At 52.9% G+C, this 22,509-nt stretch overlaps 1 protein-coding gene across 1 annotated transcript in view; it reads right to left on the bottom strand.

Annotated features, from left to right (window-relative positions):
- Positions 1 to 8,843: 8,843 nt before the first annotated feature.
- Positions 8,844 to 22,509, bottom strand: part of LOC140394748 (proton channel OTOP2-like) — a 166,702-nt gene continuing 153,036 nt past the window's right edge. Inside the window, exons 4-7 of the mRNA XM_072481966.1 lie at positions 22,446 to 22,504; positions 20,909 to 21,036; positions 13,662 to 14,569; positions 8,844 to 9,338 (exon numbers count right to left, since the gene is read on the bottom strand). Coding sequence (XP_072338067.1) covers positions 9,168 to 9,338; positions 13,662 to 14,569; positions 20,909 to 21,036; positions 22,446 to 22,504 — 1,266 coding nt within the window. The 3' untranslated portion in view covers positions 8,844 to 9,167. The remainder of the gene's footprint in view (positions 9,339 to 13,661; positions 14,570 to 20,908; positions 21,037 to 22,445; positions 22,505 to 22,509) is intronic.

Below are 22,509 nucleotides of genomic sequence, written 5' to 3' on the forward strand. Positions count from 1 at the left end.
GAGTAATTTTGATAGGTGGATAACGGTTTTGAAAATAGACCAAACGTATGAAGCTCTCAGAGAAATTATACTTTTGGAGGAGTTTAAAAATTCAATTCCTGAACTCATGTGGAAGAGCAGAGAGTTAAAACTGCGAGATTAGCAGCAGAAATGGCAGATGATTATGAATTAGTTCATAAATCAAGACTTGGTTTCTCTGTGCGTCACTGTCCCGAGGCGCTGTCCTGTCGCCGTCACTGTCCTGGCTCGCAGTACCCTCCTCGTCCGTCTCACTGTCATATATGTCATGACTGTCCATCCTGACGTCTCTGTCTGTCCTGTGTGCGTAACCCTTCGGTGGCCCGGCCTCAGAGGAGGGCCCTCCTGCCCGTGATCCTTCCCCTCTGTCCCGTGCGTCCCTGTGGCCGGAAGAGGTTGGAGCTGGATGGCGGCGGGGTGAATGAGCAGTTCCACGATGGTGCTCTTCTGGCCCTGGAGAACACAGTAAGCTATGTTTCGTTAGACAAGTGGGATCGTATGTGAGGGGGTGGAGGGGACAGTGTGAGGGTGTGGACTGTGGGGGTGGTGCAGTGGCAGGCGGTGGAGTGTGAGGGGGTGGAGTGTGAGGGGGTGGAGTGTGAGGGGGTGGGGGTAATGACGGGCTGAGGGACTGCATGCAGACAGGGGATTCTCACTTGGTGCGGCGCCTCTGACCTGGCACGGTGCTACCTCCCGGCTGGTGGTTCCCCCAGCAAGGTCCAGAGCCCTCTGCTCATCGACGGTAAGGGGGTGCAGCTCAGGGTTGGGGGTTCACGGGGTGAAACTCAGGGTTAGGTGGTCATCAGCAGGACGCACACATGTAAGCATCATTATCACTGGGTGGGGACACTGGGACCCACGCCATGGCACCTGCCCACGGGGTGGGGTGGAGGGGTTCCACATGTGTCCCTGGTGCAACGTGAGGCCCCAGGCCCCCCCTTCTCCCCCGCGTGGGCAGCGGAGGGAACCGGGTGGGGTGTTGCCCGGGGGTGTCTCAGGGTACAGACCCTTGCTGCCCTTGTGAGGTTGTGCACTTTCTTCCTGCACTGGTCTCTGGGGGATGTGCCCCACAGCGCTGACCGCCATCCTGACCTCTCGCCATCCCCGCCTCACGGTGCTGACCGGCTGCCCATGGCCACGTCTGAGGAAGAGGATGGCCCTGCGCACCCCACTGCGTCTAGCAGCGCATCTAGGTCGCTGTCCCGGAAGCGGGGGCTCATCCATCTCCGGCTTTGTGTGCCGATCGCACACTTCCTATTACACGGCGCGGCGCCACCCTAGCGTCGCGCGATGATGCCGCTGCACTGTGGCCACGCCCACGGCGTTTCTCGCGGTGCCGCTGCTCTGTTTCTCGCGGTGCCGCTGCTCTGTGGCCACGCCCATGGCGTATCTCGCGGTGCCGCTGCTCTGTTTCTCGCGGTGCCGCTGCTCTGTGGCCACAGCCACGGCGTTTCTCGCGGTGCCGCTGCTCTGTGGCCACGCCCACGGCGTTTCTCGCGGTGCCGCTGCTCTGTGGCCACGCCCTGGCGTTTCTCTCGGTACCGCTGCTCTGTGGCCACGCCCATGGTGTTTCTCGCGGTACCGCTGCTCTGTGGCCACGCCCATGGCGTATCTCGCGGTGCCGCTGCTCTGTGGCCACGCCCACGGTGTTTCTCGCGGTGCCGCTGCTCTGTGGCCACGCCCACGGCGTTTCTCGCGGTACCGCTGCTCTGTGGCTACGCCCATGGCGTTTCTCGCGGTGCCGCTGCTCTGTGGCCACGCCCACGGCGTTTCTCGCGGTAACGCTGCTCTGTGGCTACGCCCATGGCGTTTCTCGCGGTGCCGCTGCTCTGTGGCCACGCCCACGGCGTTTCTCGCGGTACCGCTGCTCTGTGGCTACGCCCATGGCGTTTCTCGCGGTGCCGCTGCTCTGTGGCCACGGCCCTGGCGTTTCTCGCGGTGCCGCTGCTCTGTGGCCATGGCCCTGGCATTTATCGCGGTGCCGCTGCTCTGTGGCCACGGCCATGGCGTATCTCGTGTTGCCGCTGCTCTGTGGCCACGCCCATGGCGTATCTCGCGGTGCCGCTGCTCTGTGGCCATGGCCATGGCGTTTCTCGCGGTGCCGCTGCTCTGTGGCCACGCCCATGGCGTATCTCGCGGTGCCGCTGCTCTGTGGCCACGCCCATGGCGTATCTCGCGGTGCCGCTGCTCTGTGGCCATGGCCATGGCGTTTCTCGCGGTGCCGCTGCTCTGTGGCCATGGCCCTGGCATTTATCGCGGTGCCGCTGCTCTGTGGCCATGGCCCTGGCATTTATCGCGGTGCCGCTGCTCTGTGGCCACGCCCACGGTGTTTCTCGCGGTGCCGCTGCTCTGTGGCCACGGCCATGGCGTTTCTCGCGGTGCCGCTGCTCTGTGGCCACGCCCATGGCGTATCTCGCGGTGCCGCTGCTCTGTGGCCACGGCCATGGCGTTTCTCGCGGTGCCGCTGCTCTGTGGCCACGGCCATGGCGTATCTCGCGGTACCGCTGCTCTGTGGCCACAGCCCTGGCGTTTCTCGCGGTGCCGCTGGCCTGTGGCCACGCCCACGCCGTTTCTCGCGGTGCCACTGCTGGCCCCTTTTCTGCTCCTGAATCGGTCGCGGCAGGGGCCGTTTCGCACCGTCGTGAAACGCGACGGCGTGTGCACTTAGTCCCGCGATCGGAGAATCGCCCCCCAAGTTAAAGTCCAACAGGTTTTTTTTCAATCACTAGCTTTCAGAGCACAGCTCCTTCCCCAGTGAATTCATCTGAGGAAGGAGCAGTGCTCCGAAAGCTAGTGTTTGAAACAAACCTGTTAGACTTTAACCTGGTGTTGTAAGACTTCTTACTGTGCTCACCCCAGTCCAACGCCGGCATCTCCACATTATCATAGATTATCATAGAATTTACAGTTCAGAAGGAGGCCATTCAGCCCATCGAGTCTGCACCGGCTCTTGGAAAGAGCACCCTACCCAAGGTCAACACCTCCACCCTATCCCCATGAGCAGATATTGGGGGTAATGGTAAACCCCTGATTGTAACGTATGAAGGGGACATTTACAGAAGTAACCCAGGGCTTGGTCAAATATCTGATGCAGTCCAGGACTGTCGAATGTTTGCTGTCCGTATGGATATATTGAGTGCACTGACCTTGGTCTACGTGGAACCAGCCAGTGATGCTCTTCACCAATAAGGCAGGTTATAAACCAGACCCCAGCACACATTGAACAACACACAGTCATTGCAAATCAGCACTTTTTTATTCCACAAAAAGAAATCTCTTGTAACAATTAAAAGCACTTTGCATTATTTAACAGATTCTCCTTATAGTGCTGAAGTTAATCTCTTTAGAATTTTCCATCTGATGGCTTCACCTGTACTATGTATTGAAGTTGGTGATGGGTATACACTGCACACTGTGTAAATTGGTTAAGGTATAAAAATATGAATAAAAATTCATGAAAAAACAACAGCCAGAACTTTCAATTTGATGTCTCCATTGGCATTGTAAGGCAGGGTTTCATTCCAGGGAATTGTGGAGTGGGATTGTGCAACCTTTCATTCTGTGCTCCTGTGATTTGCCAGGTTGGGGGTGGGGGGGGGGGGGGGGGGGATGCTGGCAGAGCAGTGGAAGGATGAAGCTTGGGGAGAAGCACATTGGCTCCACTGTTACCAAATTAATTGGCCCTTTCCGACTCCAGAAACTGGAATCATAGAATTGCTACAATGCAGAAGAAGGAGAATATTCAGCCCATCAATCCTGCACGGCGCTCTGAAAGAGAACCCCAACAGAGGCCCACACACTTGCCCTATCCTGATACCCCACTTAACCTTTGCACGCTAAGGGGTAATTTAGCATGCACATTCCACTTAACCTGCACATCTTTTGCTGTTGTATTTTTTTTTTAAATTATTTTTTAAGGCGGGAACAGGAAGTTCGACCCGCGGACCTCTGGGAAGTCCCTCACCAATAAATTCTGGTGGAGAGGAAACCCGAGACACTACACGTGTAATGTCTCCCACCCGCCCTCCTCCTCTAACCTAATAATAAAACCCATTGGTGTGAGGTAAGTACCATATTGTATTATTATTATTATTATTTATTTATTTTTTAAATTTAGTTGTTAGCCAGATCTTGGTTGAAAGTTAGAGGGATGGCAGGGAAGGGAGTGCAATGTTCCTCCTGCAGGATGTTTGAGGTGAGGGATGCCGTTAGTGCCCCTGCTGATTTTACCTGCAGAAAGTGCTGCCATCTCCAGCCCCTCCAAGACCGAGTTAGGGAACTGGAGCTGGAGTTGGAAGAACTTCGGATCATTCGGGAGGCAGAGGGGGGTCATAGATAGCAGCTTCAGGGAATTAGTTACACCAAAGATTGGAGATAGATGGGTAACTGTAAGAGGGACTGGGAAGAAGCAGTCAGTGCAGGCATCCCCTGCAGTCGTTCCCCTGAGAAACAAGTATGCCGCTTTGGATACTTGTGGGGGGGGGGGGGGACATACCAGGGGTAAGCCATGGGGTACAGGCCTCTGGCACGGAGTCTGTCCCTGTTGCTCAGAAGGGAAGGGGGGAGAGGAGCAGAGCATTAGTAATTGGGGACTCGATAGTCAGGGGCACAGATAGGAGATTTTGTGGGAGCGAGAGAGACTCACGTTTGGTATGTTGCCTCCCAGGTGCAAGGGTACGTGATGTCTCGGATCGTGTTTTCTGGGTCCTTAAGAGGGAGGGGGAGCAGCCCCAAGTCGTGGTCCACATTGGCACTAACGACATAGGTAGGAAAGGGGACAAGGATGTCAGGCAGGCTTTCAGAGAGCTAGGATGGAAGCTCAGAACTAGAACAAACAGAGTTGTTATCTCTGGGTTGTTACCCATGCCACATGATAATGAGATGAGAAATATGGAGAGAGAGCAATTAAACACATGGCTACAGGGATGGTGCAGGCGGGAGGGATTCAGATTTCTGGATAACTGGGGCTCTTTCTGGGGAAGGTGGGACCTCTACAGACAGGATGGTCTACATCTGAACCTGAGGGGCACAGATATCCTGGGGGGGAGATTTGTTAGTGCTCTTTGGGGGGGTTTAAACTAATGCAGCAGGGGCATGGGAACCTGGATTGTAGTTTTAGGGTAAGGGAGAATGAGAGTATAGAGGTCAGGAGCACAGATTTGACGTCGCAGGAGGGGGCCAGTGTTCAGGTAGGTGGTTTGAAGTGTGTCTACTTCAATGCCAGGAGTATACGAAATAAGGTAGGGGAACTGGCAGCATGGGTTGGTACCCGGGACTTCGATGTTGTGGCCATTTCGGAGACATGGATAGAGCAGGGACAGGAATGGGTGTTGCAGGTGTTTTAGTAAGCTCAGAGAAGGAGGCAAAAGAGGGGGAGGTGTGGCGCTGCTAGTCAAGAGCAGTATTACGGTGGCGGAGAGGATGCTGGATGGGGACTCTTCTTCCGAGGTAGTATGGGCTGAAGTTAGAAACAGGAAAGGAGAGGTCACCCTGTTGGGAGTTTTCTATAGGCCTCCAAACAGTTCTAGGGATGTAGAGGAAAGGATGGCGAGGATGATCCTGGATAAGAGCGAAAGTAACAGGGTAGTTATTATGGGAGACTTTAAATTTCCAAATATTGACTGGAAAAGATATAGTTCGAATACATTAGATGGGTCGTTTTTTGTACAGTGTGTGCAGGAGGGTTTCCTGACACAATATGTTGACAGGCCAACAAGAGGCGAGGCCACGTTGGATTTGGTTTTGAGTAATGAACCAGGCCAGGTGTTGGATTTGGAGGTAGGAGAGCACTTTGGGGACATGACCACAATTCGGTGACGTTTACGTTAGTGATGGAAAGGGATAGGTATACACCGCAGGGCAAGAGTTATAGCTGGGGGAAGGGCAATTATGATGCCATTAGACGTGACTTGGGGGGGATAGGTTGGAGAAGTAGGCGGCAAGTGTTGGGCACACTGGATAAGTGGAGCTTGTTCAAGGATCAGCTACTGCGTGTTCTTGATAAGTACGTACCGGTCAGGCAGGGAGGAAGGCGTAGAGCGAGGGAACCATGGTTTACCAAAGAAGTGGAATCTCTTGTTAAGAGGAAGAAGGAGGCCTATGTGAAGATGAGGTGTGAAGTTTCAGTTGGGGCGATGGATAGTTACAAGGTAGCGAGGAAGGATCTAAAGAGAGAGCTAAGACGAGCAAGGAGAGGACATGAGAAGTATTTGGCAGGTAGGATCAAGGAAAACCCAAAAGCTTTCTATAGGTATGTCAGGAATAAGTGAATGACGAGGGTAAGAGTAGGACCAGTCAAGGACAGGGATGGGAAGTTGTGTGTGGAGTCTGAAGAGACAGGCGAGATACTAAATGAATATTTTTCGTCAGTATTCACTCAGGAAAAAGATAATGTTGTGGAGGAGAATGCGGAGACCCAGGCTATTAGAATAGATGGCATTGAGGTACATCGGGAAGAGGTGTTGGCAATTCTGGACAGGCTGAAAATAGTCCCCGGGGCCTGATGGGATTTATCCTAGGATTCTCTGGGAGGCCTGGGAAGAGATTGCTGGACCTTTGGCTTTGATTTTTATGTCATCATTGGCTACAGAAATAGTGCCAGAGGACTGGAGGATAGCAATTGTGGTCCCTTTGTTCAAAAGGGGGAGCAGAGACAACCCCGGCAACTATAGACCGGTGAGCCTCACGTCTGTAGTGGGTAAAGTCTTGGAGGGGATTATAAGAGACAAGATTTATAATCATCTAGATAGGAATAATATGATCAGGGATAGTCAGCATGGCTTTGTGAAGGGTAGGTCATGCCTCACAAACCTTATCGAGTTCTTTGAGAAGGTGACTGAACAGGTAGACGAGGGTAGAGCAGTTGATGTGGTGTATATGGATTTCAGTAAAGCGTTTGATAAGGTTCCCCACGGTAGGCTATTGCAGAAAATACGGAGGCTGGGGATTGAGGGTGATTTAGAGATGTGGTGATTTCAGAAATTGGCAAGCTGAAAGAAGACAGAGGGTGGTGGTTGATGGGAAATGTTCAGAATGGAGTTTAGTTACAAGTGGCGTACCACAAGGATCTGTTCTGGGGCCGTTGCTGTTTGTCATTTTTATCAATGACCTAGAGGAAGGCGCAGAAGGGTGGGTGAGTAAATTTGCAGACGACACTAAAGTCGGTGGTGTTGTCGACAGTGTGGAAGGATGTAGCAGGTTACAGAGGGACATAGATAAGCTGCAGAGCTGGGCTGAGAGGTGGCAAATGGAGTTTAATGTAGAGAAGTGTGAGGTGATTCACTTTGGAAGGAATAACAGGAATGCGGAATATTTGGCTAATGGTAAAGTTCTTGGAAGTGTGGATGAGCAGAGGGATCTAGGTGTCCATGTACATAGATCCCTGAAAGTTGCCACCCAGGTTGATAGGGTTGTGAAGAAGGCCTATGGAGTGTTGGCCTTTATTGGTAGAGGGATTGAGTTCCGGAGTCAGGAGGTCATGTTGCAGCTGTACAAAACTCTGGTACGGCCGCATTTGGAGTATTGCGTACAGTTCTGGTCACCGCATTATAGGAAGGACTTTGGCTTTGGAGCGGGTGCAGAGGAGATTTACCAGGATGTTGCCTGGTATGGAGGGAAAATCTTATGAGGAAAGGCTGATGGACTTGAGGTTGTTTTTGTTGGAGAGAAGAAGGTTAAGAGGAGACTTAATAGAGGCATACAAAATGATCAGGAGGTTAGATAGGGTGGACGGTGAGAGTCTTCTCCCGCGGGTGGAAATGGCTGGCACGAGGGGACATAGCTTTAAACTGAGGGGTAATAGATATAGGACAGAGGTCAGAGGTAGGTTCTTTACGCAAAGAGTGGTGAGGCCGTGGAATGCCCTACCTGCAACAGCAGTGAACTCACCAACATTGAGGGCATTTAAAAGTTTATTGGATAAGCATATGGATGATAATGGCATAGTGTAGGTTAGATGGCTTTTGTTTCGGTGCAACATCGTGGGCCGAAGGGCCTGTACTGCGCTGTATCGTTCTATGTTCTATGTTCTATCTTTGGGAGAAACCGGAGCACCCGGAGGAAAACCATGCAGACATTAGGAAGAAATGTAAACTCCACACAGCCACCCAAGGTGGGAATTGAACTCGGGTCCCTGGCTCTGTGAGGTGCCAATGCTAACTACTGGGCTACCTTTTGTTAATCCTGACTCCATTCCCCAATCCCGGTAGTCCCAGTTCCTTTCTCAGGGTTGGCTGCACAGGTGTTGGTGCCCCTGTGTTATCTGATCCATTTGCACATTCTGCACCTGTGACTCTAGAGAGTGATGACTGATGCACCATGAACCAAGGGTGTGGGGGGGGGGGGGGGGGGGGGAGTCCTGTTAGGTTCCATCCTGCTTATTGGCTTGCCAACCCTACAGGATTGGCCTGGAGGCTCCAGGAATTGAAGATCAATCTCCCAGGACACCACTCTGTGCAATCCTGGTGAAAGAAATCTTTGGGGACATTAAAAATGATTTGGTTTGTCAGAATCACATTCCTCCTCACCATAGATAAAAATATTCAAAATGGGGAAAAGGGCTTTTTTAGTTATTTGGATGGATGTTGGGTAAAGGCGGAGGAAGACTGTGCGTCACAATGATAGATGTGTTGGCCGAATGAGAGGAGAATGGGGCAAGTAATGTGATAATACCTCTAGGAATAATTATACTTGGCAACCCCAATCCTGTCGTCACCTGACACACACACACTCACACTCACATTCACACACTCACACTCACACACACACTCACACACGCACTCACACACACACTCACACACGCACTCACACACGCACTCACACTCACACACACACACACACTCACACTCACACACACACTCACACACACACTCATACTCACGCACACACACACACTCACACACACACACTCACACATAGTGTTCAAGAGCAGGAGTCTTGACTGATAACCCTCCTGTTACCCCCAAGCTGGTCTTTATGATGGCCTCGCTGGCCTTATCTATCTCTGCAACTGGCTGGAAACGAAATCAGTCGATGCAGTCTCAGTGGTGGGAGACATCTTGTCCGGGTTTTGCCAATATGTTGTGTAGCTGTGATCAAAATGTTATGTTTCTCAACAGGTTTCACTGTCAGCTGAATCTCTTGTATTCATTTTAAGATGCGAAGTAAACTTCCATGAGGCAGGCAGCTGAGTGCATCCTGTAGAATATTCCCATCGGAAGGCCAACATTGACTATGGCCGCCCACATTTGGAACCCATAGAACTTTTCTTCAAGGCCATTCGCGAAATGGGGTCGAGCCCCAAAGGCTGGCATGATCCAGAACTGAGGAAATAAAGTCAGAATTTTAAAACTTCTGTTAATTTCGTGGAAAAGAAGTCAAAACAACTCCTGAGCTTAACTCACTTTTCAATCTGCTTCCCAACCCACGTACGTGTATTGTAAAGATGCCTCCAGTTTGTTCCCTGTTTTCCCTTTCTTTTATTTTGCAATTACAATTTTGATCCGTGGATGATTAACGGACATGTGACTTTAAGGCAAAGCAGCTTGTAAGTGGCCTGTGCCTTTAAATTCAAGCAGAGGATTGCATCAGCAGGAGAGATCAGTGGTGACTCGATTTGATTGATTTGGCTGATGGGGCGGTGCTCTGGCCGGGGGCAGGTGGCGATTAGATCTGGTCACACTGCTGTACTTTTCATTGTCTCAAGGCTTAGGTTTTCATTTCACTTTCCATTCTGCAGGCCGGATGGAAGAATCTAACCAACTCAGTCCAGGAATATCCAGTTAATTATCACTGTGAGTATCTGATAACTCTCTCTCTCTCTCCAGAAAAGGCTGTGTAAGCAGAATCCAGAATATGGGGTGGATTCCCCCCTACCCGGCGGGGCGGGGTAGTCTCCGCACCTTTAGGGGCCAAGCCTTCACCTTGAGGTCGGAGTGGTTTCCGCTCTGCTGGCTGGCGGGGAAAGACCTTTGGCCACGCCAGCTGGCGCCGAAAGGTCTTCGCCAGGCGGCGAATGCGCGGGAGCGCCAGCGGCTGCTGACGTCATCCCCGCGCATGCGCAGGGGAGGGGGGTCGCTTCCGCCTCCGCCATAGTGAAGACCATGGTGAAGGCGGAAGAAAAAAGAGTGCCATCATGGCACAGGCCCGCCCGCGGATCGGTGCGCCCCGATCGCGGGCCAGGCCACCGTGGGGGCACCCCCCCGGGGCCAGATCGCCCTGCACCCCACCCCCCGGGACCCCCGAGCCTGCACGCGCCGCCTTGTCCCGCCGTTCAAAAGGTGGTTTAATCCACGCCGGCGGGAGAGGGTTGACAGCGGCGAGACTTTGGCCCATCCGCAGGCCGGAGAATCGCCGGGGGTGGGCCCGCCGACCGGCGCGGCGCGATTCCCGCCCCCACCGAATCTCTGGTGGCGGAGAATTCGGGACATGGCGGGGGGCAGGATGCACGCCAGCCCCCGGCGATTCTCCGACCCGGCGGGGGGGGTCGGAGAATCTCGCCCCAGAACCTGACAACTCTCTACCCAGAACATGTTGGTCAGAGATCACACCTGGAAAAGCTGTGAGTAAGATATATTGTTGAAGTGCAAAGAAGATCATTACAATCTGTTGATCAGAGACTTGAAACCACACTCATACTGTGAAGAGTGTGCACTGAAGAACTCATCATCTGAAGCACAGATTCTTATTTTTTCACCCATTCCCTTCCTCTCTGTGTTTATCTGTCTTGTGTGGAGGGGGGAGTAGAGGGTAGGGGAAGTTGGTGAGGGGGGGTGTGTGTTAAAGGAGTTGGTCTGGGTGTAACAACAGCTCTGGTGAAGGTTTCACCAGAAGATCAACTGAGGTGAGGCCAGAGATCTAACTGCTTCTTGAAAACATCCCCGGCTGTATTCTCTGTTTCTGAGACTCGGGGCTGGGTTTGCCTAGTGCCGATGCCAAAATTGCGTTCGGCGATTGGCCGGAGAATTTTTGGACGCTCCGCCCCCTCAAAGACGGCACCATCGCTGAGTACAGCGCACACCGTTGGGACAGCCTCAGGACGTCACCTGAGGCCCTCCCCGGATGGACCAGCACTGCCACAGTCGGGGGGGGGAAGCCATTCCGCTGACCGGGGGGCTTCGGCGAGGGCTGGGGGGGCCTGGTGGGGGGTTGCCCGGTGTTGGCAAGGGGTGGTTATGGCAGGCCAGGACCGCGCGCGGCCAGCGCCATGTTGTACGGCGTGACCGCTTCAGGTTGCCGCCGTGCACATGCGCGGCCACGGACCCAGCAATTCTCTGTCTGTATCTGCATGTAACATCGGGGGCTTTACTTGGCGCGGCTGCTAGCCCACCCACCCTGGCGGCAACTTTGTGGTCGTAAGACCAGACACAAGCACCGGACATAGCCTCAAAATCAAAGAATCCAGCCCTAAGTAGTGACGCAGGGCAGGACTCGTGGACATCCGTGCAAAACTGGCGCATCACCTGGACTGATTCAGCGACTGTGGAGGGGAGGGGCTAACGCCGGCGCTACGCGAAACACAACTGATTCCAAAGAGAAATGGTCTGGGATTTGCCGGGTCTGAGATTGACACGCAGGAGGCTGACAAGCTGCAGCCGCATATACACATTACAATCCCACACACTCCATTCCATCTAATAAGATGGCATTGGAACGCACACATCCCTCTGATGGGTCAGCTGGGACCAGAGGGCACCTAGGGGGGTGCCCTGGAGGGCCACCCATACAACCTGTGGCCCTACGTTCACAGTGGGCAGCCAGAGTTGTTCGCCAGCTGCATGGCTGCCTTATAGGCCGCGGCAATGGTGCTCCATTCCGATCCATTCTGACCCAACAGCCCACCTGCTGGCCACTTCCCGCTACTCCCTCCCGGCTCTGGCAGAAGCCCCCCCCCCCCCAGCCAGCGGCACAACTGTCAGCAAACTATGGCGATGTTGGACACTTTCCGTACCTCTCTCCCTCAGCAGCCATGACGCCTACTTCATGATTTTTAAAAGCACAAGTGAACTTTGCCTTTGGGAATTCGCCCCAGTGGAGGTGGAGAATCGCGGGGTCCCGGGGAATACTAGGTCAGGCCCGCTAATGATATGCTAACAGCGTTTCCTGTACGTGGATTCTGGAATGCATGACGCACTGTCGAGGCACCGGAGACTTGCGATTTGGCATGAAACCCACAATGCTTTGGCCTCAACTGCTTTCTGCGTTACTGAATTCCACAGGCTGACCACTGTCTGGGTGAAGAAATTTCTCCTCATCTCTGTCCTAAATGGTCGACCTCATATACTCAGACTGTGACCCCTTGTTCTGGACATCCCCACCATTGGGAACATTGCATCTACCCTGTTTAGTCCTGTTAGAATTTGTTAGGTTTATAAGCTTAGAAGTTTATAGGTTTCTATGAGATCCCCCCTCATTCTTCTGAACTCCAGCGAATACAATCCTGACCGATCTCAGCACTGATCCCGGCAGTATCCCAGTAGTCACTACCTACAAATTTGAAAAAGACCTTTCATTCCTCCTCTTTGTTTCCCGTCTTCCAACCAGTTTTCTATCCATCTCAATACACTATCCCTAATCTCATGTACTTTAATTTTACACGCTTATTACTTCTCATTTGTGCATTGCTTGCAGCAGGTTTCTGGATAAATTTGCGTTCAGGATATTCCTCTGTTGATGTATTTCAGTAAAATACATTTGCAGCTACCTTCGGTAAAAGTTTCAATGTGAGCTAATTGGCCCTCACAACCTAGCTATATTGAATTGATTCACGCCACTGGTACAAATCCCCTTGAAACAGACCCGATCTTGCTCACATCCTCCATGTAGTGTGAGGTGTGAAACCTGCATTGACTCTCCATGTGACCCCTCCAGCCTGGGGAGATTTCCCAGATTCCTTTCCAAATAACCTGAAGGGTCTGATCACTTAATTGGTTTGTTCTACCCCTCATTCCTCTTACCCAGGCTGCAAAGTGCCCACTCTGTGGTTGAATTGATATATATAGAGCACTGACATGGCAATCAAAGATTCAAAGATGACCAGCACTAATGGTGCTCGGTCATTAGTCACAAGATGTTTTGGATCCACACATTCCAGAGAAACACAGCTCACAATGAGCTTGGTTAAAAGAGGAGGGTGGCCTCTAATTTCATAGATCATCATCGTTCTAACAGAAAATGGAAGTATTTAAAATTCTTCACATTGAGGGGAACGACAAGCAGGAACTACAACCCCCCCCCCCTTATAAATGCTGCTGAAGCTGAGGGTCCATGGAAAATTTCAAAAGCAAAGTCGGTGGATCTTTGTTGGGGAAGGACAACAAGGGATATGGAGCAAAGGCAAGAGTTAAAGCACAGATTAGCCATGATTTAGTTAAATGGTGGGACAGGTGTGAGGGGCTGAATGGCCTTATAAATCCATGTTGAGAAGGAGGAGACAGTACTGATCCCTGAAAAAGGTCTGGCAATTTTCGCTTCGGCTAATATGCTTCAGCCAAATCCCCAACAGAAAACATGAAGTGGTCATAAACATTGACTGTTTATGAGACCTTGCTGTATACAAATGATCAGTCACAGTCACTGACCACACTTCAGAAAACAAACTCATTGGCTCTCTGGAGGGTGTGAAAGGCTGATGGTTTCAAACTTACAATAACATTGGCCAAGAGTAAAAATGAGGTGATCTCCTTCAAAATCCTTCGCTTGCAACTGAGCCTATTGGCTGAGGCAGGGTGTTGTTCTTCGGGGATATTGTAAGTATGCTCCAGGTTGCTTGAAACAGTTTCATGATCATTGCAGATGCTGGTGTGGATGGAATGAGTTCCCGAAATGGTCCCCTGGAAACGATGCTTCATGACATCTCCTGGGAGGCAGTGAGAGGTGTTCATGTTGGCAAAAACCTCACTGATGGAGTTCCTGGCACCTGGGTGACCTTCCTGCACAAACGGTTGCCGACACAAACCTTCCGCGATGAAGGCATTTTGCAGAACGTGCTGAGCAATTGTGAGGAGGGAGAAGAGAAGGTTAAGGACATTCAGCAGTTCCAGGGGTTGCAAAGCCACTGTAGCCACAACACTGAAGTATGAGATGAGAAACTGGCCCATTGCTGTGCAAAGCAGTAACCCGATATCTAGACATCTCATTGGGTTCTTGTCACTGTTCCTGCTCCTTTCCTCAAACCTATAGATAAAGGACCCAGTGAAGGAGCTGATGGACATCAGAGTGAGAGCTGCTATGTTAAAGATGTAATAAGCAGTTAGAGCACGCGTCTTCCTTCCTTCGTCTGTCACTTCCATCTCATAGACAATAAAGATTACCAGGCCGATGAAGTCCACAGCGACCCCGAGCACTGCGCCAAGAACCATGCCACGGAATTGGAATTTCAGCTTTCGGTGCTGTTGATGTTCGTCTATCAATCTGCCTACATTCCTCCACATCACGTACAACATTGCAGAGGCCAGTAGGCTGTACTCAATGTTAAATGGGTACAGGTAGTAATAAGCAGTCTGGAAGATATGGAAGACATTTGTAGAGCAAAAGCATCCACCATCCACACCACCTAAAGAGCAAAGAAGAAATCACTTTTAGCATCAGAGTTACCAGCATCATACTGAAGTCAATCAACAGAGATCCAGAGCAGGCTTCCAGTGGTGGCCATGGAGTGAGTGGTCGCACATTTGGTGGCTCCTGCATGAGGTGGAATTGTCTGGTCCTTTTCACTTGATATAGGGGGTGTTTGCTGGTGCAAGCATGAACAGTGAGAGATAGGGGGCGGGATTCTCCGCCGGCAGGATTCGCCGGCGCCCGGGGGTTTCCCGACAGCGTGGGGCTGCCCCACAATGGGAAACCCCATTGACCGACCGGCGTAATGGAGAATCCTGCCGGCCGGTCGGGGCAGAAATGTGGCGGAGAATTAAGAGGCCTTGCGCTTTCACTCATTTAATGACTTTGAAAATGGACGTTGTGTTTATTCAGAGAGGGGGTGGGGGGGGGCAGACGAGATTGAGAAAAGGCTGCGTGGGGCAGGTATTCCATTCGGGGCTGGCTATGAAGATGAGGGGGTGGCAGTGTTGATAATAATAATAAATATTTATTGTCACAAGTAGGCTGACATTAACACTGTAATTAAGTTGCTGTGAAAAGCCCCAAGTCGCCACATTCCGGCACCTGTTCAAGTACACAGAGGGAAAATTCAGAATGTCCAATTCACCGAACAGCACATCTTTGGACTGTGGGAGGAAACCGGAGCACCCGGAGGAAGCACGGAGCACGGTAGCACAAGTGATTAGCACTGTGGCTTCACAGCGCCAGGGTCCCAGGTTCGATTCCCCGCTGGGTCACTGTCTGTGCGGAGTTTGCACGTTCTCCCCGTGTCCGCGTGGGTTTCCTCCGGGTGCTCCGGTTTCCTCCCACAGTCCAAAGACGTGCAGGTTAGGTGGATTGGCCATGCTAAATTACCCGTAGTGTCCATAAGGGTTGGGAGGGGTTATTGGGTGGAAGTGAGGGATTAATGTGGGTCGGTGCAGACTCGATGGGCCTAATGGCCTCCTTCTGCACTGTATGTTCTATGTAATCTATGTAATGAAACCCACGCAGACACGGGGAGAACGTGCAGACTCCGCACAGACAGTGACCCAGCGGGGAATCGAACCTGGGACCCTGGCACTGTGAAGCCACAGTGCTATCCACTTGTGATACCGTGCTGCCCTGAGGTAGGAAATATAGGTAGGAAGTATAATGACAGACCCTGCAGTAGATTTGTGATGTTGAGTGGGAGGTTAGAGGAGATGCCCTTGGTACTGGTGAATGTGTAAGCCCCAAATTGGGACAACGTGGAGTTCTTAAGGCGGATGTTAGCAAAGATTCTGGACCTGGGTATGCACTGGCTGATTATGGGAGGGGAGGGATTTTAATACGGTTCTGGACCCTAGGCTGGACCGGTCGTGTCCCAGGTCCCTGAGGGTGTCGACCATGCTGAAGATGCTATCGGGGTTTATGGAACAGGGACAGACCCGTGGCGGTTTGAGAGGCCGAGGGCGAAGGAAACTTTGTACTTCTCGCATGTCCAGCGGGTGTACTTCCGGATTGACTTCTTTGCCCTCGACAAGGCTCTGTTGGCGGGGGTGGTTGGATCGGAGTATTCGGCAATCGTGGGGCGTCATTCTCCGACCCCCCCCAGCGGGTCGGAGAATGGCCGTTGGCCGCCGTGAATCCCGCCCCCGCCGGTTGCCGAAGTCTCCGGTACCGGATATTCGGCGGGGGCGGGAATCGGGCCGCGCCGGTAGGCGGCCCCCCACCGCTGGATTCTCCGGCCCGAATGGGCCGAAGTCCCGCTGAGAAATTGCCTGTCCCGCCGGCGTAAATTAGAGTATCTATTTACCTGCGGGACAAGGCGGCGTGGGCGGGCTCCGGGGTCCCAGGGGGTGCCCCCACGGTGGCCTGGCCCGCGATCGGGGCCCACCGATCCGCGGGCGGGCCTGTGCCGTGGGGGCACTGTTTCCCTTACGCCTCCGCAACGGTCTCCACCATGGCGGAGGCGGAAGAGACTCTCCCCACTGCGCATGCGCGGGAAACTGTCAGCGGCCGCTGACGCTCCCGCGCATGCGCCGCCCCGACATGTCATTTCCGCGCCAGCTGGCGGTGCAACAAAGGCCGTTTCCGCCAGCTGGCGGGGTGGAAATCCCTCCAGCGTCGGCCTAGCCCCTCAATGTTGGGGCTCGGCCTCCCCAGAGATGCGGAGCGTTCCGCACCTTTGGGGCGGCGCGATGCCCGTCTGATTGGCGCCGTTTTGGGTGCCAGTCAGCGGACATCGCGCCGTTTGGGGAGAATTTCGCCCGTGGTGTCTGACACATGTGCATTGGCTGGATTTGTGGGTGGCAAAGGAACGGCCGCAGTGGAGATTTGATTTTTGTGATTGACGGTTAAGGAGGTTTGTGAGAAGATGGTGGTGGCTTTCCGAAACTATGTGGAGCAGAATAAGACGGGGGTAGTTTCTGCCTCCACATTGTGGGAGGGGTTGAAGGCGGTGGTAAGGGGGGGAGATTATTTTGATCCAGGGATACAAGAAGAGTGTGGAACAAGATGTGAGGTTGATGGAGACCATTCTGACAGCTGACCAGAGATACTTGGCAGCGCCTGAAGAGGGGTTGAAGGAGAGACAGAAGCTCCAGATGGAGTTTGGGCTTGAGTCCATGGGGAAGGCTCCTGCCCCACACAGCTGTGCTGGGCCAGGAGGGCAATATACAAATATGGGGAGAAAGCCAGTCGGATGCTTGCGCATCAGTTGAGGAGGCAGGCAACGCAAAGAAAATTAGGAGAATGAGAGATGACGGGGTATGGTGGTAATGGAGCCGGAGGAGGTGAATGGGGTGTGTGAGGCGTTTTACCGGAAATTGTATAATTCGAGCCTCTGGTGGGGATGAGGGTATGAGGCAGTTTTTGGATGGGTTCCTGAGGGCGGCGGAGGCAAAGGCGCAGGGGCTGGGGGCCACGATCGTGCTGAGGGAGGTAATGGATTGCGTGGCGTTGATGCAGACGGGGAAGGCCCCGGATCTAGATGAGTTCCCAGCTGAGTTCTATAAGACGTATGGGTCAGAGCCGAGGTCTTGGTGATGTGGATAGAGGATTGCATTGTGGGTGTGAAACCAGTGCTGGCAACATTTTAGAATGGAAGGCGGGACTCGGCTGAACTCAGCGGGCACTCGGCCGTCGAGGCCCGGAGAATCGCCGGGGGGGGGGGGGGGCTTTCAACGACCCCTGACCGGCGATCCCGCGGGCGCCTGAGAATCGGTGGGCCAGCATCGGGGCGGTGTGATTCTCGCGCCCCCCGGCGGTTTCCGACCCGGCACAAGGTCAGAGAATCCCGGCCATAATCTTTCAGAATGTCCAATTCACCCGTCTTTCGGGAATTGTGGGAGGAACCTGGAGCATCCGGAGGAAACCCACGCAGACATGTGGAGAACATGCAGACTCCGCACAGTGACCCAAGCCGCGAATCGAACCTTGGATCCTGCTGCGAAGCAATAGTGCTAACCACTGTGCTCCCATGCCGACAAGTAAGCTTAGAGGAGGGAGAGAGGGAGAGAGCACTCCGGTGGAGGAGGTTAGGCATAAGTGGGAGGAGGAGCTGGGGCGGGCGCTGTGGGCTGGAGTAGGGAGTGAGGCTTTGCGTGGGTTAATGCGTCCTCGTCATGTGCAAAACTAAGTTTCATCCAGTTTAAAGTGGTGCACAGGGCCCATATGACGATGTCTAGGATGAGTGGGTTCTTTTCGGGGGTGGAGGATAAGTGTCGGAGGTGTGTGGGGAGGCCGGCGAACCATGTCCATAAATTTTGGGCGTGTCCGAAGTTGAGGGGGTTTTGGACGGGATTTACAGATATGGGGCGAAATTCTCCCTAAACAGCGCGATGTCCGCCGACTGGCGCCCATAACGGCGCAAATCAGTCGAGCATCGCGCCGCCCCAAAGGTGCGGAATGCTCCGCATCTTTGGGGGTGGAGCCCCAACCTTAAGGGGCTAGGCCCGCGCCGGACGAATTTCCGCCCCGCCAGCTGGCGGAAAAGGCCTTTGGTGCCCCGGCAGCTGGGGCGGAAATGACATATCCGGGCGGCGCATGCGCGGGACGTCAGCGGCCGCTGACGGCATTCCCGCGCATGCGCAGTGGAGGAAGTCTCTTCCGCCTCCGCCATGGTGGAGACCGTGGCGGAGGCGGAAGGGAAAGAGTGCCCCCACGGCACAGGCCCACCCGCGGATTGGTGGGCCCCGATCACGGGCCAGGCCACCGTGGGGGCACCCCCCCAGGGCCAGATCGCCCCGTGCCCCCCCCCCAGGACCCCAGAGCCCGCCTGTGCCGCCTTGTCCCACCGATAAGGTAGGTGGTTTAATCCACTCCGGCGGGACAGGCATTTTAGCAGCCGGACTTCGGCCATCCGGGCCGGAGAATTGCGGAGGGGGGCCCGCCAACCGGCGCGGCGCGATTCCCGCCCCCGCCGAATATCTGGTGGTGGAGAATTCGGCAACCGGCGTGGGCAGGATTCACGCCAGCCCCCGGCGATTCTCCGACCTGGCGAGGGGTCGTAGAATCTTGCCCATGATGTCAAAGATTTTGGGTGTAATGATAGCTCCGAGTCCAGAGGTGGCAATATTAGAGTATTGGAGGATCCGGGCGTGCAGGTGGTGAGAGAGGCCGATGCATTGGCCTTTGCCTCCCTGATAGCCCGGAGATGGATTTTGTTGGGCTATCAGGACTCGGAGACGCTGAGCGTAGGGATGTGGGTGAGCAATTTGGAAGAGTTCCTGTACTTAGAGAAAATCAGGTTTGCCATTGGGGGGGCAGAGAAGGGGTTCACCTTGAGTTGGAAGCTGCTCTTCGACTTCTTTAAGGAGCATTGAGTTGCCAGCGGGGGTTGGCGGGGGGGGGGGGGGGGGGGGGGGGTGGTCATTTTTAAGCTCAGGTTGGGTTGAAAAAGGGTGGGGAGGGCAGGTGCCAGGGTGGCAGTGGGTAGAGCGGGGGAGAGGGTTGGGGGGATGGTGTAAGGATGTTTACGCTGTTCACTGTTGTCGCAGTTGGTTTTTGTGTTGTTTCTTCTTTGTTACTTCCATCTTGGAAAAAGCCTCCAATAAAATGTTTTCAAAAAATAACAGATCCACGGCTTTTCAGTGATATTTACAAAGAAGAACAGATTCTACAGTTGTTCCAGAGTAGTGGCCATAGATGTTAGTTGGGGTGACGAGGTTGCGAGGATAGGGCGGAGTCCTGGGTGGGTGCTCTTTCAGAGGTTGGTGCAGACTCGATGGGTCGAATGGCCTCCTTCTATCAGAAAGATGTGGAGGCTTTGGTGCAGAGGAGGTTTGTCCAGGACAACAACCCTATTGTTTATGCATCTTTCCAAGATCTGTCTGAATATCTGCTGCTCTATCTCCTGCTGGCTGTTAGGGGGTCTGTAGTAAACCCCCAACATTGTGACAGCACCCTTCCTATTCCTGAGCTCTACCCATATTGCCTCGCTGCCTGAACCCTCCAAGGTGTCCACCCTCAGTACAGCTGTGATATTCTCCTTAACCAATAATGCAACTCCCCCACCCCTTTTGCATTCCCCTCTGTCCAGCCTGAAGCATCTAATGTCTAGTTGCCAATCCTGTCCCTCTTTCAACTCAGTTTCTGTAATAGCAACAACATCACAATTCCATGTATTAATCCAAACTCTAGAGGGAGCTTTACTCTGTATCTAACCCTGTGCTGTATCTAACCTGTGCTGGGAGTGTTTAGTGTTTAGTGCCCCCCCCTTTATCGACCCCCCTCCGTCCCCCTCCCCAGCCTTGGCGAGGCTCCTGGGAACGCCCCTTCACCCCACCTCTGTTTGGCAAAGTCCCCTAGGACCTGGACCCTGGCACTTTCAGCTGGGCATCTTGGCAGCGCACCTGGGCATCCTGGCAATGCCATGGTGGCACTGCCAAGCTACCTGGGTGGCATTGCCAAGGTGCCATTCTGGCAGTGCCAAGGTGCCCAGGTGCCAGGGGAGTGCCAAGGTACCACCCTGCCCTGTTCCCGACCACTCTGGGATCTCCAATGGTCTGCGAGATCCCCCCAGGTGCCGTTACACCTGGTCCTTGTTTGTGTGGAGCAGTACTAAATGGCGCTCTGTCAAGGTCTCCCAGGTGCAGCCAGTGTGTCCCGGACGCCGGGTGAATCCAGCGCCTGGGTATTTAACTGAGCCATAGGCTTATTTGTTGGAGTGTTGGAGCTCTGTGCCGGGCACAACGGGGTGGCTGAACCACACCCTAGGTGTTTGAAATGGATTGTGCTTTCCCCCCAAGGCAAATAAATGGATGAGCACAAAAAGACCCCAATGAACAGCTGCAAGGTGAAGCATTGCTCCACTGTGTGATTGGATATTTACCTCTGAGGATCCAGCTTTGGTTGTCTGGCTGTTTCTCACCCTGTGCCCCCGTCTGATGAATGGACTCATCTGCTACAGCCGACATCCACAGCATTAAGTTGCACACCAAGGAAATGGCCAATCCGCACCTGTGTACAACACGACCCTAAAGAATCAGGCTGTGGATCACAACAAATTACAGGCCAAGAATAAACTGTACACCTTCACCAAGATTCATGAAAAATGGTCAGAATATATTAATAATAATAACCTTTTATTGTCACAATTAAATGAATAACCTGGATTTATAACTGTGATTGTAATGTTGAGAAACATCGCACTGGGTCCAGGCAATAATGGCGATTTAAGCAGAGTCGGAGACATTAGAATTAGCGAAGAAAATGTTGGTCAAAACTCTGAGCTACAAAAAGAAGCAGATGTTGAGGTTTGAGGATTGCATTCTCTCCTGTGATACCTCAGCTTCTGATGCTACCATTATACCAATGGTGGGATTTAGGGAGTGAGAATGCAGACGAGGTCAGAAAAGAGGACCACAGAGTTCGAAACATAGAATCCCTAAAGTGCAGAAGGAGACCATTCGGCCCACTGAGTCTGCACCCACCCTCTGGAAGAGTACCCTGCCTAGACCCATACCCCTGCCCTACCCCTGTAATCCCATCTAACTGCACATCCCTGGACATTAAGGGGCAATTTATCATGACCAATCCACCTAACCTGCACATCTTTGGACTGTTGGAGGAAACTGGAGCACCCGGAGGAAACCCATGCAGACACGGAAAGAACATGCAAACTCCACACAGTCATCTAAGGCCAGAATCAAACTCGGGTCTTGGCGCTGTGAGATAGCAGTGCGAACCACTGTGTCACCCAGTTGCTGGGCAGGAGGAGATTACGGATTATGAGATGGGTGATTCACAGTCATGGTAAGATTTCAATACAGCATGGGAATTTTAAATTTGAAGTTCAGGAAGATTGAGGGTAACTGGAGGCCAACGGAAGACCGGAGATTGTGCAAGAGAGCATTGGAACAGTCGAGTCTGGAGGCGACAAAGACATGGATGAGGGGTTCAGCAGCAGTTGACAATGTTGAGGGAGTTGACGCCAGTAGTTTTTGTCATATGTGGTTGGAGTCTCAGTTTGGGCTCAAATAGAGCAGCAACTTTACAAACAATTTAGCTGAGTCGAAGTGAGTAGAAGGTGAAGGGAATTGTGACGTGGGTGCACAATAACTGGTGAATGCGATGGCTTCAATCTTCACAATAGTTAGCTGGATGAAACTGCAGAAAATGGAAAATAAGTCCGACAACAAAGACAATGGCAGATTTGTGAGAGTACATAGGTTGTCCTCATGGTAAAGGCTGAAGCTGACTCCAGACCTATGAATGATGTTGTCCTATATGTAAATGAGAAAGAGGTGAGCCCAAGGCTAGACTCTTGGGAGGAACACTGTCCAAAGAATCAAGCACTGGTTTCCCCTTAACAGGCTGGCATCATCTCCCTCAGAGTAGTACAAGCTGAAATAAACAAAGAAACTCACCTTGTGGTGTCCTGTTGTACCTGAATGCAGTCTTTGGAATGGGCCCAGAGAAAGTATGACTGGA

Source organism: Scyliorhinus torazame, chromosome 18 (assembly GCF_047496885.1).
Source record: "Scyliorhinus torazame isolate Kashiwa2021f chromosome 18, sScyTor2.1, whole genome shotgun sequence".
Lineage (NCBI taxonomy): Eukaryota > Metazoa > Chordata > Chondrichthyes > Carcharhiniformes > Scyliorhinidae > Scyliorhinus > Scyliorhinus torazame.